This window comes from Antedon bifida, chromosome 2 (genome assembly GCF_963402885.1).
Source record: "Antedon bifida chromosome 2, ecAntBifi1.1, whole genome shotgun sequence".
In the NCBI taxonomy this organism is placed as follows: Eukaryota; Metazoa; Echinodermata; class Crinoidea; order Comatulida; family Antedonidae; genus Antedon; species Antedon bifida.
Window position 1 is genome coordinate 18,044,459 of NC_136227.1, and position 18,503 is coordinate 18,062,961.

An 18,503-nucleotide genomic window follows, 5' to 3' on the forward strand; every position below is an offset into this window, starting at 1 on the left:
TTTGTTTGAAGTTTTATCCATAGTATATATTATATTTAAGGAATTTTCTGTTAATACTTTTGCATTTTTACTTGATTTACATTAAGCTTGTCTATATATTACGCGTGTACACGAATCTGTTGCATTTTGACATGGAAATACAAAAAGTAGGAAAATATACACACCTATGAATATTTCTAACTTTATTACTACCTGTCTGTGGGTAATTTTCTAAAAGTATTTAAACATATTTTATTAATTTATAAAAACCTCCCGAAAGAGAAGCAGTATGGCTACATACTACATCAACATCGTTACAAAATTAGCTAGCATTAAAAAGAAAGTATTATTATCACCTTCTAGTTTCATACAAACAAGTTTGTATTGGTTTCGATCAACCCGTACATTCCATTCAACAATACATTCAGACCAATGTTCTTTAGGAAATAACACTTTAACCAAACATTTCAGAAGCCTTCCACTCTTATACAAGCTCCATATGAGGAATAGAGCCCTCAAATGTAATGTAGACAGATGTAATGTTAAAGACGTCTGTTCGAGTGCTTTAATTGTAAAACCAATTTCCCTGATTAATTCTACTAGTTCTTTAAATGTATCATTTTGTTGTGGCAGATTATTTGCATGCACGACATCTTTTCCACAAAAAATGTTTTGAAAGATATTTGCAACATACTGTGGATATGGTGGACCTTTAATGCTCTCAAGATACACTGTCAACAAATCTAAATGAATAAGATATAATAAAATATTATTAACCGATTATGGTGTTATTTCACTAGAAAAGAAACGCTATTTTTTTATAATTATGTTATTTATAGGAATAGATAACTCACTGGTGTCTAAGAAGAATTGTTGTTATGGTTTATTGGATTATAACTAACCTATACTACCTTGTATTGTTACATTATTTAAAGAATATTTACTTGTAGCACATAGTGATTCCGACAATGTTTTTCCAGGCACTGAAGTGGCAGATATTGGTTGTGTCCATGTCGCTTCTGTAGTACATTCTCTTGTAGGCCTACGTGTAGGCCAATCACTATTTGCCTTATTTACTACAGAATAAATTAAGTTTTGTAAAACCAACATTGTAGTTTAAATCCAATTAAAAAAATGATCCCACAAAGAAAAAAATAAAATGAATTTTGAATGAGATTCCTACGTTGTTACGAGAATTTAATAAGCGAATATGTGAATACGACCATCGCACGCCAAAAAATGTAAAGACAGAAAGTACCTCTTCGCCCACAAAAGGAAATTAAACTTTGCAGTTTGTAATATATTTTAAACATCCGTGTTTAGGCAGGTATATTTTGGGTTGAATCAGTGTCGTTATTTCACGAATTACGTATGCACGATATAATGTTTATGGTTGTTATGGCATTGGCTTAATATTATTGTACTGTTTTCTGCGCTCATTCACGGTTATTACAAACCATATACTGTATCAGTACTACTTTTATTAAAGTGTATGGTCATTACAAACCTACAGTATTTCTTATTTATGTATACAAATTTTTGTACAATTTTTCTAAAGACAAAATTGGGTATCCTGCAGAAATAAGGATAATCAATTTAAAAATGGAGCTTATAATGATGTAGCTTACTTTCTATTTTGTCAGCTAAGTCGTTTCTCTTGACTTTTCTTAGAGCTTCAGTAAGTTGTACATTCCAGGACTTCCCCGCACATGATATTTTCTTGCGCCAAGTGTCCAACATACTGAACATTGCTCCTTGTATGTTATCACGATTGTCATGTTTAAAACGATAAAGATTTTCACTTGTAAAGCCAAGATATACTGCGAGGGTTTCCCACTCATAGCCAATGTGTTGCACTAGATCCATCATTAATTCATAAGTTATGGTGTCTAAGAAAATAAACAAGATAGTTATTCACTTATTTCAGATATTATTACTGTCCCCCAAAAAATCTTTGTTGAAATATTTCAAATATTAGTTATTTACTTTGACCAAAATTTAGAATTGTTTACGTAAAAAACTGTAATCAAAAAATAATTGAAATATCCTTCATTAGCATTTTCAAATGAAATTAAAATGCAATAATAAATCACCTACCGGCATATGACTCTCAACGCATCCGTTTGTTATTTGAACGGAGTGGCATTGAATATTTTTTTGTTTAATTTAATTTTATACAATTATAATAACTTTGTCCAATACAATAAACAGAAGAGTAAATTCTACATTTATCTTTTTAAAAACTATAAATAAAATTCATTCTGATACACACAAGTTTTAGATACATTACAAAATAAATAAAGGCTAACATTCATAAATCATGACTGAATTACCAGAAATAAACCAACCTGCCACTAATGGTGTATCGTATGTAGCCCCAAGATCAGCAGTTGGTGTATCTGCAAAAGAACATATATTGTACTCTATATAAATATCAACAGGATTTGTATCACAATGTACTATTTTAGACGTAAGTGCAATAGATCAATCAGATGTAAAGTTATTAATTTTACTTATGAGCAAAGCTAACAATCAAAAATGACAATTTACATTTTTCATTTGTTTTTCATGTTAAACCTGATTCTGGAGGGACGCATAAATCGATTCACCTTCAAAAATTGGGTTCTACAGTATCTCAAAAAGGGTTTAGCTTGACTTAAATAAGAGAAGTCATACATAAATTGCTTTTGGAAAGATATCTAGTTTTTATGGCAAACTATAAGCTTGTGTTTTTCTGAAAGCTGTCAAAAACCTTATAGATACAATTAAAGGAAACTAAATAGTTATAGCATTTTTAATAGTGTATCACAAACATAACATTAATTATATAATACAATATTTGCACCAGGAATTTTCTGTCATTTCTATATCACCATATGGCTGAGCTTACTGTACCTGCAAATAGCCGTTTGTAGCGTTTAACATTCATGTGTTTTCTTTTGCAAGGCAAAATCTCATTCTTAAAATCACCCAGATTTTGCATATGTTTTTTTTCGAATGCCTCACTACAAACACAGGGAATGCATCGATGGAATGCAATGCCCCGTCTACCACCATCCTTAGAATGTCTAAATGACTTCTCAAGCGTTGACAAAACCTGTAAGAAAAATTAAATGTTTCATTAATGTTTTTACAAAAGCTTCTCTACTATTGGCTATTTTATTTTGCAGTTACTACTAATTGTATGAATAAAGGCCAACTCAGACAGCGTCGTACGACGAGGCCCGACGGAACGTCTTGTCTCGTCGGTGCTGTCTGAGTTGAATCCCGACAAGACCAGTCGTCTTGCGATAGTTTTTTAGGTTGTTGCGAGAACTTTAAACATGTTTAATTTTCTTCCGTCCCCCGACGAGTCGTCTTGTCTGAGTTGGTCATAATACTGAATCAGTTAAAAGAAGGTGATTAAAAAAATAAAACACTCTTTTACCCTAAAATTACTGCTATGTATTTTGAAATTTCCTGTTAAATAATTGTAAGTTATTTTAATACCATTCTTGCCTCTATCATTTCATTTAATAAAATGTTGTATAAAACATGATAATGGTCTCAACATACCCGTTTACATGCTTCTGGAGAAGGTTCACATTCTGTGGTAGTTGTTTCATCAAGAGCTTTTCTACCTTGAATTGTTGCCTAAAGATACATTAGAACGTAATAATATAATACTGTATATAAGTAGCCAACTTCAGATAGTGTCTTGAGTATTCTGACCTAGCCATTAAATTATATTGTCTTTGTCTTTTATATATATTTTGTAAATTTAAACGCAATTAAGCATGTTTGCTGCCATGTTTTGTTTTATGAATAAATACCAATGAATAAATCGTGAGCCTACTTTTTGGAATATGAAACAAGGAAGACTGACGGGTTGACTAGTGGATTTGTGAGTTCAGGACAAAGTGTCTTGAGATTGATTAGATATATCCCCATTTTTAATTTCAACATAAAAACCCCAACATTAAAACTATATAAGTCATGGATGTGAAGTAGCTTGTGTTCATATACAAGGCCATATACATGGCTGCAGTCGCGTGCGCAAATTTGAGCTAGTGTTTACCGACCGACCAACATAGTGAGCTGCAAAAAGGGGATGTATGATCGAGTTTTCTGAAATTAGAAATTTACTTGATTGACCTATTTAAAAATTTTATAATAATGAATTTCAGCAATAATACCCGCAGATGCCATAATAAAAATGAAAAAAAAAAACAAGAGAATTATAAGCAAACGTAAAACAGAGAGATGGAATACAATCTCTTAGTTTTAAAAACACCGATATTTCTAGCGACAGTTTTACATAATATGGTGGTCTCTATGTGCATGTTCCATGCAATATGGCCGAATACAATTTTAAAGCCTATAATTGAATATTACTATGCTATGTTACCTTTAACAAGAACTTTCGCTCATTCTGTTTTGTTAAAACTCTGACAAGGGTCAAAATCACATTATGACAATGGTCGACGTACAGTTCTGCATAATTGTGTAATAATATTGGGTCATCTCCTGTTTTCGTTTGATACTCATTAAGGCAATCAATAACTAAATATGGAAACAATACGTCAGGGAGATATCCACAAAGGTCGTAATAGATACTGATAGAATGGTAGTCATCATCATGTACAGATTTCACTTCACTGGATGACGACGTCCCAAAAGCAAGTCGCATTGGCACCAAAAACGATCGTTTGACAACTGATTTCTGAAATAATGTTCACAAATACAATAAAATTCAAACGTTTATACACGTTTGATTTCTGAAAAACAATTACCACTATCCTAAAAGGTAGTAATGAATAATATAGTCCTTTTCTCTTCCCAAATAACCAAGCTGGCAGTGGTTATGAGCCTAAAAAATAAATCAATATAGGACTTACTGTGGATGTACTTTCTTGCTTAGTGGAGGTCATCCTTTCACATATGAAACCCAATCGAATCATCAAATCTACAAAGTATTGGAATTTCTCGCTATCAATACGCTCCTTCTTCCATAATTTCTTCAATAACATTTCATCAAGTATGCCCTTGTCAAGGTTTCTGAAAGCTTCGCGAAACATGGCTGTCTAAAATCACACATACAGTAAAAACAAATTTGTGAGTTATTATTTATAACATGGACAGATAGATTTAAATATACCGAAAAGAGACCGGAACATTGTTGAAAGTAAGGTATGTATTAAAGGGTTAATGATACTATGCATGTATTCACAAGGCTAGTTACTGCAATAATTCGGCCATCTTCACAGATGGTACACACATATTAACATATTTATTGTCATAAATACCAGATTGAAAATTGAATTTTTGTCCTTTAGGTTATGATTCTCTTATTATTTTAAGAGTTTTAAAAAGGACACTACTGTATACAGTAGATAGAAATATACAAATGTCATGGAGTTGAACAAGGTAGTCGCTCTGGCGTACACATGGAACACCAGACCTGCAAAAATTGAGGAAATAATTGAGGAAATAGAAATATTAAGGAACTTACTGGAAACTTCGGTGGAACAACAGTTATAAATGCTGTAACGAGTGTAACCAAACTCATTGGATCTAACACCACTTGTCTTCTTAGTAATTTATTATCAGGCAAGTAGATGATGTCACCGAGATCGTACAAAAAGTTAAGCAGTATTGATTGCTGGTTTTCATCAATTTTGTTCTTTCTAGCCAACACTTCAACCTGAAAATTAACAACAATACAGGTGATTAAAAGTTATAAAATTTATATTTTAGCAATAAAAAGCAATAGTATTTTTAATTTATTACTACAAATAATTGTTGGTAATGAACAAATAATGGTCAAGTATTTCATAAATAAAATGAACTATAACATTATAAGTTCTTATTTTATTTCAAGATACATCAAGCAACAAAATAACGACTGATATGATTGAAGCAAAAGTGAACCAAATAAATGTAATAAAAGTCTGTGAAACTTATCATCTCGGTTTACATAAATGACAATAATTAAATATAACAATTATATATACTATAAATTATTTACAGTAATGAGAGTTTAAAAGTGGAATTTAAGATTGTTTAGGAATATGGAAAATGAGTACCGTTAGTTTGTACGTGTGGAGTACCATATTCGGATCCAAGAAAAAAGCTAAAAGTAATTGTTTTAATAATATTTAAAGCACTATGCATATTATTATGCCGTTATTATTTTTATATTTAAATTACAGTTTTTAGTTGCATTGAAATTTTAAAGGGGCAAATCATTTATGTATATTCATCAAAGCTATTGTGGTTTTAAAAATTGTATCCTGTAATAGGTCTACTATTTTTTTTTTTCCTTAAAAAGATAAAATGATTATGCTAACTTTTACCTCGTCTAAAGAACATATCAATTTGTCCTCCCTCATATTGTATAATTCACATCTAAAACGCATCCACTTTAATGGAATAGACTTTTTTAAATGGTTCATAAGATCTTGAATTACTTCTTTCAGATCACTAAAGCTTTCATCTGTAGTTTCTCTACTATTTTCAACTGCATAGTATCCATAGACATGTTTTTCATATGGTTTCCCTATCAGGACATCTTCAATCTTCTTTAACACCTTGTCGGCCTGGTAAAAAAATTTCGTAAAGTTGTTTTATACCTTTTTTGCAAGAAATTAAATATATAAATACCTATCATTTTAAATAAGGAGTAAATCAACATAAAGTATATTTTTAATAAATATATAGTAATAGTAATATATAGTGATCGATGATGTCAAGATTAACACATCTATACCAATACATTAAAAAAAACATGCTGTACTGTTATGTCAAGTGAAAATAAATTTAAACCTATAGAGAATGAATGTATGTGCTTAAACGTCACTAAACTAGGATAGGAAAATGAAAAGGATGCCATGGGTCACAGTATGACCTACCCCTAACCTTTAAATAAGATATTAAATTGTAATTTATTTCATCAAAGCAGATTAGCATTAAAGTAGGCCAAAACAAAAAACAGCAATGCTTACATGTTGTACAAAACACCAATAATAACGTTTTTAAAAATAGTTCTAACCTCGTCATTTTGTTCTTTTTCTGTATTCCCAAGCTTCCCCTTATGGGTACCCACAATAAGGATAGCCGGAAAATTAACTTCTTTCTCTATGCTCTCGGTCAAAATACGACTATGGGAATAAACCGAGAGTATCGAAGATAATATGAACTGAAGATTTGTCCAATGGTGATCACGCTCTTCCTATAAAATGATTACAAATTATATTATGGATTTTGAATATTACTATTCTACTACCAAACCAAACCAAAATATCAAAAGATATTACATTATCCCAATTAAACTTTTTATATAAATTACAAATTAAACCAATGCAAGTTTTTTTTATATAAAATTATGCAAAATGGTTAAATCATAGTATTACTGGTATTAAGGATCTGCTCTAGCTATGAAAAACAAGTATAATTATCTTATTATTTAATATATTTTGATACTATAAATAAATTGCAATGAAAACGTTTTTTTTTTGTTTCATCACCCAAATTCAAAACCTGAAATGCTTACCCAATTAGAATCTATGAATTTAGCAAGGTCTTCAAGGTTTTTACTCAAATCAAAAACAACAACATAAACTGCCTCTGATGTTATGAAGATCTGCAAAAAAAACAAAAAAAAAAACAGAAAAAACACAATAATTTGTAAATAGTTGTTTTATTGACTGTGATAACTCCAGTGCTTTAATATTAAAAATATATCGCTAACATTAACAACATAACAGAAACAAATCTAGCAGATTAAAAAATATATAGCAAATATAAGAATAATGAATTACTGTAAGAATTTTATTTATTCATTTAATTTTATATCATCTATGGACCAACAAAAACCCCAGAAGAACATCTCCTAAACTAAGAACTAAAAATGTACCGGTAATCGACCTTTCATGAAATACAATGGATAGCTTGAATAAAAGAAACATCTTGAAATAATTTTGTTGTTGCACTGGATATAAAAGAAATTTGATTTCCTATTTTTAGCAGGCCCGCAACTATGATTTTTATGGAATTTATAAAAAGTGGGAAATTCGCCAACCAATTCATTTTATTGAAAGTTAAAAATATAAAGAGGTGGCAAATGAGAGGGTCACCACAACTCCATCCCCACAATGGATGGGGCTGATATACATTTTGAGAATATGAAAATGTAGATGAACCTGTTGTATATTTAGATCGTTCAAGATATAATGTAAGTAAAAACCGTGGGGCTGATGCAAGATTTGGTAGTCGTGAGGTTGAACATTATATTCAGCAAAATAAAATAGGTTACAAAAAAGGTTAAACAAAAATTGTCAAGATTTCTTTCAACAAAAATTAGCGGTTGAAGAACAAATCTTCAGAAAGTTAGTCGTTTACAGGGCTACTTATATTCTGTGAATCACGCAATTACGATGGCTGCTTTTTTTATGATTTTGCTGTTTATTAATTTACAGCGTTTGCACGTTCAAATATACCACTGGTTATCGTTGGTGATTTTAACATTCATGTCGATGTTGCCAATAGCCATGTTATAGATCATACAGGTCACTCAAGAGCCAGGGTTTAAAAATTTTTTGTCAAAGCAAATTCACTAATATTATTTCAACTTACACGATGTATTCCTTGGTAGATTACTTGTCCTCCGTGATCCCAAATGTTAAATGTATTTTCCACAGGAGACTGTTCTACTTCTTCTTTTGCAAAAATTTTCTGAACAATATCTTTATCCCACTCTTGTTCAAGTGATGATGTTTTAGTACCTTTTCATTCATATAAAAAAGAAAAATAAATCCATAAAAACTGTAATAAAGAACACTGAATACTTTATTATTATCATCTAAAAAAAACTGTTATCATTATTACTATTATTATCTAAGCTTTATCATTATCTTCACACAAACACGTTTGAAAGTCATACAGTTAAATAATACCTGTATATCAATTATGCATTTAAAACTAAAAACATTTATTTTAATTTGAAGTAAATTACACACCTTCAGCAATTGACATCTTGCTGACCTGACACAAAGAAATAAAAATAACAAACATTATAAAAGATAGAAGTAAATTGAATTAGGATATCGAGTTAAACTAATTATATAGATACCAAAATACATAAATTAGCATCACATCTAATTTATGAAATAGAATTTATAACTCGAGTCATTTCTTTATTGTTATTATTGCTCTGATTATATTTGATTATTTGAGTTTTTAAACAATAAATTATAAAATATTATAGCACTTACATCTTCAGTTCTTGTAGGAGTTCCGGGTTTTCCATGTTGTTCAGTTTTTACTTTAAAAAAAAATAAGAAAAGGTACTAAAGGGTAGCTTTGTTTATTTTGGAAAAGAAAATAACAGAATTCCAAATAAAAAAAAATAAAAAAAAATATGTGTCACTCGTTTAAAAAACATAGACTCGTTTGTTTAAATAATTGTACTTTGGATAGATCTAATGACCCCCATAAATAAATCCCATTTAATGTGGAAAAATATATAAATGCACCGTGTGCCAAAAAACACAATTATTTATTGGAGTGAAATAATTCCCAATATGAAAGGTAATGAGAGAAAGTCACAAAATATTTGTAATAACAATTTTAATTATTCAATAACTTAACATTATCTACAGGACAAATAGTCTACTTCTATAGAAACGATTAATATTTTTTATAAAAAAATTAAATTACCGGTACGATTTTTTGTGGCTGCTTTTACCTAAAAAATAAAAGTTTGCCAAGCTGTAATAATTATCTTCATATCAAATCAAGTATTTACATAATTTCTGTGATTATCAAATGTTGTTGCCCTTGTTTTTTTTTATCATCTTTTTATTATTTTAAAATGTTAACATCGAAATCAATCATCTTATGTATATACAATGTAAACTATATTAATTTATGGTACCTGCTTTTAACAATGTATCATATATAAATTAGAGAAAAAACCAATATGTTTAAAAATAATATTAAAATGTACACACATGTATAAATATTTATTGTTATACTTATAACAGAGCATAATAAAAGTGGGACGAACACACACAAGACAAAAAAAATATTTAATTGTGTTTGATTGTCAATACTATCTGCCTTCACCTGATAATGTTTTAGATTTATTTCATGGCATTTACAAAACATAAAATATAATTATGTTTTAATTATAGTGTATGAAACTAACATTTGTTCCATAAATGTAATTGTATATATTATAAAACAAATCTAAAATGTTATAGTTAATACGTACGTTTTCCATTGAGACGTAATGCTTACTTTCTGCTGCTGCACCATCTTCTTCAACTACACTTTCTTCATCAACTTCTATTATTTTGCTGATATTTTTTTCAGCAAGTTTTCGATACAATGAGTTTGGATTACCTGCAAAATAATTTTAATTTTCTCCTTATTATATTTTAAGAAAAAGTATCCTATACTAAACTATGAACCATTTTACCAAATTCTCAAACCCATAACATTATTCTAAAAAGCTACTGGTGTATGGCAACTTAGCCTGCCCTTGGTAGACTACAACATATTTCAAATTTCATGGAATTAGTTACCAAAAGTAATTTACCCAATCCATTTTCCTCCAAAGCCAATGTAATCACATTTACTTACTCATCTCTTTTGACATTTCTTTATGAAAATTTATATATTTATTCACAAACTGTATTTTCTGTGAAAGAATTATTATTATTATTATATGTATTACACTCTCTCATACACTAAGGTTGACTTTGATTTTGTCATTATGAATGATGGTAACCTAGATAAATTAGGTTTTTAAATTAGATTTTGATTTTTATTGAATTAGTGCAAATATAAAGAAATACTTTGTGAGTAATTAAAGATGAAAATATAACTTTCTGGTCATGTTTTTGCTAAGATATCAATATGACCATTTTCTTGACCAGCGGTCAAAACAGTTTTTCTTTACTGTTGGCAAATATTTTTATTCGAGCCAATGGTATAGGTCGTCTAAGTATTTTGACACCAAGATTATTCAAATACACCTATACGTAAGGTCGTATTTTTTACCATGTTGCTCTTTTGACTGCTGTTAGACCAAGCATGCCAGCAGCAAAAGAAAATGCGGGTGAAGGTAAACTCCCAAACTAATTCTTAGTTTACTGCTTAATTCATTCATTCATTTTACCACAATCTTCAGTAAGATCCTCTGCCCATTTTTGTTCTTCCGCCTTGGTTCGTACAGTTTTTATCACAGCTATACCATCAGTAATTTCATGGTTATTGTTAAATCTGGAATATAAGTTGTAGAAGAAGGGAAGAGTGTAATATCAATTTTACTTACACAATGTATTAAAACTGTGCGTTTAACTTTTACTTACTTCTTTCCAATACAAGCATTGATTAGGCAAGTTTTACCCACACCTTCCTGACCAATCACCTTAAGCATTCCAAGATTCACTTCAATGGTACCCTCTTTCAATGCTTCAATGTAAGCTTTTTCAACACGTTTGCCACGAGCAGTAATTGCATATGGAATGTCTAAGTCTAACATGAACAGAGTTTAGTTATAAAGTACTATTCAGTAAATGAATATTGAAAGTGTTGTTGTATAGAATTATGTTCAGAATAGGAAAAAAAAAAATCAATAGTAAAAACAGATACGACAGCAATGTATGGAGTTTTGTGTGGAAGAGGTGACAGACAAAGACATTCTCATATTGACATTATTCAAACACGTTTAAGTTTTCACGTGGATGACACATTTACACGACTAATTGTATTTTTTCTTATATATAGTAGCCGTAACAATCTTAGTCCTTTTCCATAACGCCACTTTTTCAGTCTGTTTATTTTTCTCAATATTTACAGTTTTTACAATGCATATATATTATCTGCTGAATATCAATTAAAGATGATTAAAAAAGACAAAAACAAAATCAATTTTAAAATTAAAAAAAAACTAAAAACAATAACAATTTGTCTTCGTTAAACTTTGATAAAATACTTTTCATACCTGATGATGTAATATCTGTGTCTGGTAGGGATGCACCTAAAACAATAGTAGAATAAGATGTGTAAATACATGCAGTAGTCATAAAGCTTCTTAGTAGTGTATTATGATTATTATGACATCCGATATCATAATATCGGGACTAAAAAGGGACTCAAAGTTCACAGTTTATTAAATAAAGAAATGAAGATACAGAAAACCGTAAGAACATACTGCGTTCATAGAAAAGACAATGAATGTAATGATTTCTACTACTAGTAGTAAACATCAGTAATTTTTATTAATCTTAAGTTAAACATACTAAAAATAAAACATGCAATATCTTTGCATCACACAAGCAACATTAAAAAATATAAGCAATGCATTGCTGTTTTAGTATTGATTTCTCGCCCTAGATCTTGGCCTCTAACAAACAATGGCATATATATTTTTATAATTTAACTTACAAAAAAGCTGATTGAAGCGGTTGAAAGTTTGCTAATGGTTTCAAAACGTCGATCTTTTTTGTTATTAAATTTTATTTTAAAGGTAGGTTAGTGTTTAAAAAAAATGATAGACATACACAACTAACAACTGCACAAGATCATTGATTTTGGTTATGAAGTTAAAATTAAGTCTATTTGAGAGAAATTCTGGAAATTGTTTAACATATTCAATATACTTCATTAGAAACTTACTTTTCAATATTTGAAGTAATTTTTCTTTCTGAGCTGACCGAATGTCATTTTTATACTTTTTGCACATGTTTTCATTATACAAATCAACTACAGATTGACCAGACTGTAAATTAAGGGTAAAATAATGTTATGTAAAAGAATAAATATTGTGATTACAAAATGCATTAAAAAAAAAACAGCCAGTCATTAAAATGTATATCATATAGTTCCCAATTTAAATTTACACTTTGTTGCATCTGACGTCATTTTTATGATATGCACGTTAGCAGCATGGTGACTGGCCAAATTTGAGAACTTGTTCAGTGGCAATTTGCCCTTTGCTCTCTCTGACATGAGTAGTGGACGTATGGCGTTACAGTTTACCAAAATCATGGCGGAGATTTACTCACGATGATTCTGAGAATGTTGTAAGGTGTAAAGTTAGTGCATTGCAGTTAAATTTTATTTAATAATTGTAAATTATCGATTTTTATTTTTACATACGTTTTATATACGTAGAATATAGATGCGCGCTCTTTTAAATATTATGAACCATGACGCAAAAATGAAAATCCGACCTTTTTAATTCATTTTGATATTATGACGTCTCAGCATCCAATAGGAAAAATGTTTACATGAATTCATATCTACAATTTAACAGCTTCCAGAAAACATTTTAATCATGTGTATTACTTTTCATTCTGAGAAGCTATAACAGATTAACATTTAAAGTAAAGATGAAAACAAGTGACTCACGTAATTGAAATTTGTTGACATGATGATGTCATCAAATTAAAAATGTTTTTAACTTTTTATGAATGAGAATTGAATGAGCAAGCAAATATTAACAAATTGAGGTAGATTAAGCGAGATGCGCTCTATTAAATAGACTGAGCTATGAAGAAAGAGACAAAATGCATATATTTTTTTATTCGAGTGGCCATACGTGGTCACAACATCCAATTCAAAATAGGTATGACAATATTTTTGTACAATACACCTTTAACTTAAAAATATTCTCTATTAATTGTATTTTTTCTTTTTAAAATAAAACAAAATATAACATTTATCTTAATATTTTTAATGTCAACCTACCTTGTTGTTTTGGACATGGACAGATTTATCAGCACATTCCTTCATCAAAAACACCATGGTATTTCTGTGTGCATTGTAAGTAAGATCACTCCTGGCACATGAATGAAGAGCTGTGTTTCCCGTCTAATAAGTTAATAAATATTAATGTGCATAAACCATACTGCATGTTTTAAATAAAAAAATAAATAAAAATGCAATTATACCATTAATAAGAACGAAACAAAGAATTTAAATTAGCAATATAGCGTTAATGATTTTATGATTGATAAAGTAGGTGTTATAAAACAAATAAGTAGACTGCTCTACCTTTATCTCGGCTCTGCCTCGTTAAAAAATGGACACTCAATCTTTCAACTAATGAAATATTCTCACCATGCAACTAATATAACAATGATGGCAATAGGGCTAATAGGATCAGGTTATCGTCCAATAAAATGCATATTATGCATTTTAGAACCAAATAATGAAGTGTTAGATTTATTTTGAAAATGTTTATCTAAAGATATCTAGGTTTGCCGAAACCAATGTAAAGCATTTTACAACTATATCTCTTGACATACATTGGCAAATTACTGTTTTAATCTACTATATTCTTGAACAAACATTTGTACAGAAATATCACCAATGTGTACTTACGTTTGTTTGATGATTCACATTAGCTCCTGCTTTCACTAGAGCCTTGCAGATATCAAAATTACCATAAAGTGCAGCCCCAGTCAGAGGTGAATGTCCCTTCTGAAAATATATGTCATAATACATTATACTACTATATTATACTACTACCAACAATGAACACGTTTGTACTACTGGATAAACTCCATTTCGTTGCAATTTCTATTAATTTAAATTATCGACCTAATTACTGCTACCCAATACTATAGCCTAAAAAAATATTTCATTGCATGAAACGTTATCCTTTTAACATAACATTCAGTTTTCAATACTTGCCAACTACGATATTCATTCATTCATTTATTTTTATAATAGTATGTAGGCCACTGGCCCAAGTACAATAATAGATAATAATACACATTTTTAAATTTACATAGTACTAACAGCAAAATAATTAATTCTCAAAAGGCACATCTTACCAGGGTATTAATTACTTTTTTCGTTTTGTTTTTCATTAGTAAAATACACTTTTTATTTGTTGGTTGATTAAAATAACAAGGTTTTAAAAAATACTGTCTTATTTCTTAAAGTGATTTTCAACCTCAATGCATTTGCACAGATTTGAAAAAGTGAATTCTTAACTTTGTAGAATTTTGATAAGAATCTTGCTTTACTAGTGTTTAAGATATACAACCATAACGAATAGTAATTAATATGCAAGTTACATTTATCGAAAAACGTCCATTTCTGAAAGAACTGAAAGATTTGTGGCATTATTTCCGATTCCAAGGGCATATCTACAAAGTGTATACCTTTTCAACAATAATACCAATTAAATTATATGAAATCCGCATATTTCTGAGACATAGTAGTATTTTTATTACTTTCAAATCAAATATATGGTTCCATTCATTAGTTTTGTTTGATGCTAAATTTCATTGCAAATATAATAGATAACTAGAATTTAATTCGTCACTTTGACGAATTATAGGTGATCATTTTTATCATTTTACCGAAATAATTTTTTTGCACGTACGTTAACATACGATCAGAAAATGTTGATGTATGCCATCCTATTATACGCTTTAGTGCTGAGTTGTGCCTATTATATGCCATATACAATATGTACAGTATATAATGTATCTATATACAGTGTAGCATTGGTGAAATTACGGGACACACATCATGTTCTAATTGTTTGGTATGATGGAATTATCAAAATAAACTCGAAGATGACAATTTCGAAAGATAATGAATTGAGCAAATAAATATAAGAATTGGAAGAGAATTTGGCACGTAGAAGCGCTGTGCGCGCTCTTTGAATTTTGTATAACTTTGACGAAAAAGATGAAAAAACTACTTTTTAACTTCAACTGGCCATATGTTAACGTCACAACATCCGATAGGCTTAATTTTTATATGAATTCATATCTACATTTCATCAGCTTTCATAATAAATTATAATAATCAAGGTAACCTTCAATTCTGAAGAGCTGTAAGATATTTAAATTTACGGCGAAGTTGAAATTACACGACCTACATTATTCAAGGTTTTACGCGTGATGACGTCATCAAAATGAAAATAGTGACATGTCATGAGAAAGCCAATTAATTGAGCAATCACATACTACAATTTGAGCGAAAATCGGGCACAAAATAACAGAGATGCGTTCTATTGAATGTGATAATTATATGACGAAAGAGAAAAAAACTTAATTTTAAATTCAAGTGGCCATTTGATGACGTCAAAACATTTTGTACGTCAAATGTGTACATGAATTCATATCTACAACTCAATGGCTTCCAGAATAAGTTAAAAAAGTCGGGGGTCATCTTGCATTCTGAAGAATTATTTTCATTTTAAAAAAGACCTATTTTTCACCATTTTCAGAACTTTTGTAAAATTAATGTGCGCATTTTGTCATTTTTAACGTGCTCGTATAGCGTTATTTTAAGTCGGAACTGACTCAAATTTGGTGAATGTACTAAGGATGGTGATTAGAATGAGATTTGTAAAAAAAAATCATATTTTTTACGCTTTTTAAGTATCGCGCGCGCAAAATTTTTTTTTGCGCAGTAATTTTTGGAAACACGCAAATGGCCTAATTCATGCTCTAAATTGATCAAAACCTAATTTTGCGCGTTTTAAATTTTTAGCGCGCGATTTCACATGCATGACCTTGAAACGCGCAACTTTTTATTTGCTAATATTTTTACCCTTGATCTGAAGTTTACGTGTAGTGAATTTCATTAATATGTGATAATGAATTTTGGAGATATGATTGATAATGTGATTTCGCAAAATGGCGTATAAATGTCGTCACGGATGAGTGATCACGCTGGAAAGCTTATTAGGATTAAGTTATATTATTTGAAAGATATTCTGAAATTTTTGTAATCATTGACATTAAACTTTTTTAGATAATTGTTACACAAAATAGTGTACAGAAACAATAAAAAGAAAAACTAGACATGAAACTCGTCACTTTGACGAGTTAGTTATCCGCACCACGACAAACGCCACGTGCACGTCATACGTTGGAATATTGCACACAGATAAAGATTATGGCATTATGACAAGAACTGAAGAATATGATATGCTGTTAGTGCTGAATTTTGTGTCATATAGTATATACATGCAAACAGTATAAGCTGTATACATATTACATACAGTGTAGAATAGGTGAAATTACGGGACCCGCCATTTATTCCAATTTTTAACATGGCGACGGTATCAAAATGAAACACTTAGATAGCAATTTCAGAAGGAAATTATCTCAGGAACAACATATTAACGTGTAGAAGAAATTTGAATACGTAAAATATAGATGCGCACCCTTTTAAATGTGATGAACTATTACGCAAAATATGAAAATACGACTTTTTTTATTCAACTGGCCATATGATGACGTCACAACATCCGATTGGCAAAATGTTTACATGAATTCGTATCTACAATCCAATAGCTTCCAGAAAACGTTTTAATCGTGATTATCACATTTTATTCTTACGAGCTATTACAGATTAAAATTTACTGTAAAGATGAAATTAATGACCCACGTAATTAAAATTTTTAGGCATGATGACGTCATAAAAATTAAAATATTTTTATCTCATGCTAAAGAAAGTTGATTGACCTACACAATATATAAATGTAGGAGAAAAAGGAATACAGATAAGCGCGATGCGCTCCATTGAATGTGATGAGCAATAACGAAAGAGACAAAAATCCTATATTTTACATTCGTGTGGCCATACGATGACGTCACAATGTTTTTTTAGCCTTATTGATGCATGATCCGATATCTACAACTCATCAACTTCTAGATTTTGTAATAAAAATAAACGGTTAACGGTTTACTTTAGAAACTATGACTGTTTAAAAAAAGACATAATTTTGACGATTTTTTAAGCTTTTTCATAAAAAACGCGCACGAATTGTCTAATTCAACGTGTTCGTATGGCGTTATTTAAACTGGAAAAGGTCTAAATTGTTTTCAAAATCACTGGGAAAGGCTTGAAAAATATAATTCAAGAGAAAAAAATATGTTTTTAACGCTATGTGCGCACCGCGCGCATAAAAAATTGCGCGCACGTGGGAATTTTTGACATGCTCAAAATGACAAGAAACGCGTAAAAAGTTGATTAGAAATTAATTTTGCGCATTTTGAAATTTTAAATGCGCGTGCGCGCGTAACTTCTTGTCAAACATGCCATTTTTAATCCGTAGAAAGTTTGCCCCTGATATGACTTAAATTTTGTCAAAGTGTCAATACTAAATGACTTTTGGTTTTTAATCTATGATCAATCATTGAAATTCATAAAATTGCGCATAAGTCACGTTGCGCAACTATGACGTCATTCAAAAATAGGAGGTGCACAACTTCACGTAAATGCCCATATGTTGTCAAAGTTATGAAATGTTATGTTTACACATTTTAGAGGAACACGACTCACAAAAAGGAAGGAAGGAAAGAAGAATAATACAGAAAAAAAATATTGATCTCATACAATTACAAGGAGTTATCCGCTTGGTATACCAAGCGGATAACTAAAAATAAAAAAAATAATAATAAAGATTTTATACAATAACAATAGGTGATCATTTTATTCTAAATGATCACCTAAATATAATAATGCATTTTTTTTTGCTAGACAACAGTTAGTATCTATTG

General features: G+C 29.9%; 1 protein-coding gene across 1 annotated transcript in view; it reads right to left on the reverse strand.

Annotated features, from left to right (window-relative positions):
• LOC144835057 (uncharacterized) overlaps positions 1–18,503 on the reverse strand; it is a 28,436-nt gene that overhangs the window by 1,467 nt on the left and 8,466 nt on the right. The window contains exons 6-28 of the mRNA XM_078690074.1: positions 14,353–14,451; positions 13,717–13,839; positions 12,643–12,745; positions 11,969–12,004; positions 11,334–11,499; positions 11,141–11,244; positions 10,232–10,362; positions 9,676–9,703; positions 9,231–9,280; positions 8,976–9,000; positions 8,593–8,741; positions 7,511–7,600; positions 7,010–7,189; positions 6,315–6,557; positions 5,471–5,662; positions 4,857–5,042; positions 4,367–4,681; positions 3,535–3,612; positions 2,875–3,076; positions 2,328–2,378; positions 1,608–1,868; positions 924–1,055; positions 336–722 (exon numbers count right to left, since the gene is read on the reverse strand). Coding sequence (XP_078546200.1) covers positions 336–722; positions 924–1,055; positions 1,608–1,868; positions 2,328–2,378; positions 2,875–3,076; positions 3,535–3,612; positions 4,367–4,681; positions 4,857–5,042; positions 5,471–5,662; positions 6,315–6,557; positions 7,010–7,189; positions 7,511–7,600; positions 8,593–8,741; positions 8,976–9,000; positions 9,231–9,280; positions 9,676–9,703; positions 10,232–10,362; positions 11,141–11,244; positions 11,334–11,499; positions 11,969–12,004; positions 12,643–12,745; positions 13,717–13,839; positions 14,353–14,451 — 3,331 coding nt within the window. The remainder of the gene's footprint in view (positions 1–335; positions 723–923; positions 1,056–1,607; positions 1,869–2,327; positions 2,379–2,874; positions 3,077–3,534; positions 3,613–4,366; positions 4,682–4,856; positions 5,043–5,470; positions 5,663–6,314; positions 6,558–7,009; positions 7,190–7,510; positions 7,601–8,592; positions 8,742–8,975; positions 9,001–9,230; positions 9,281–9,675; positions 9,704–10,231; positions 10,363–11,140; positions 11,245–11,333; positions 11,500–11,968; positions 12,005–12,642; positions 12,746–13,716; positions 13,840–14,352; positions 14,452–18,503) is intronic.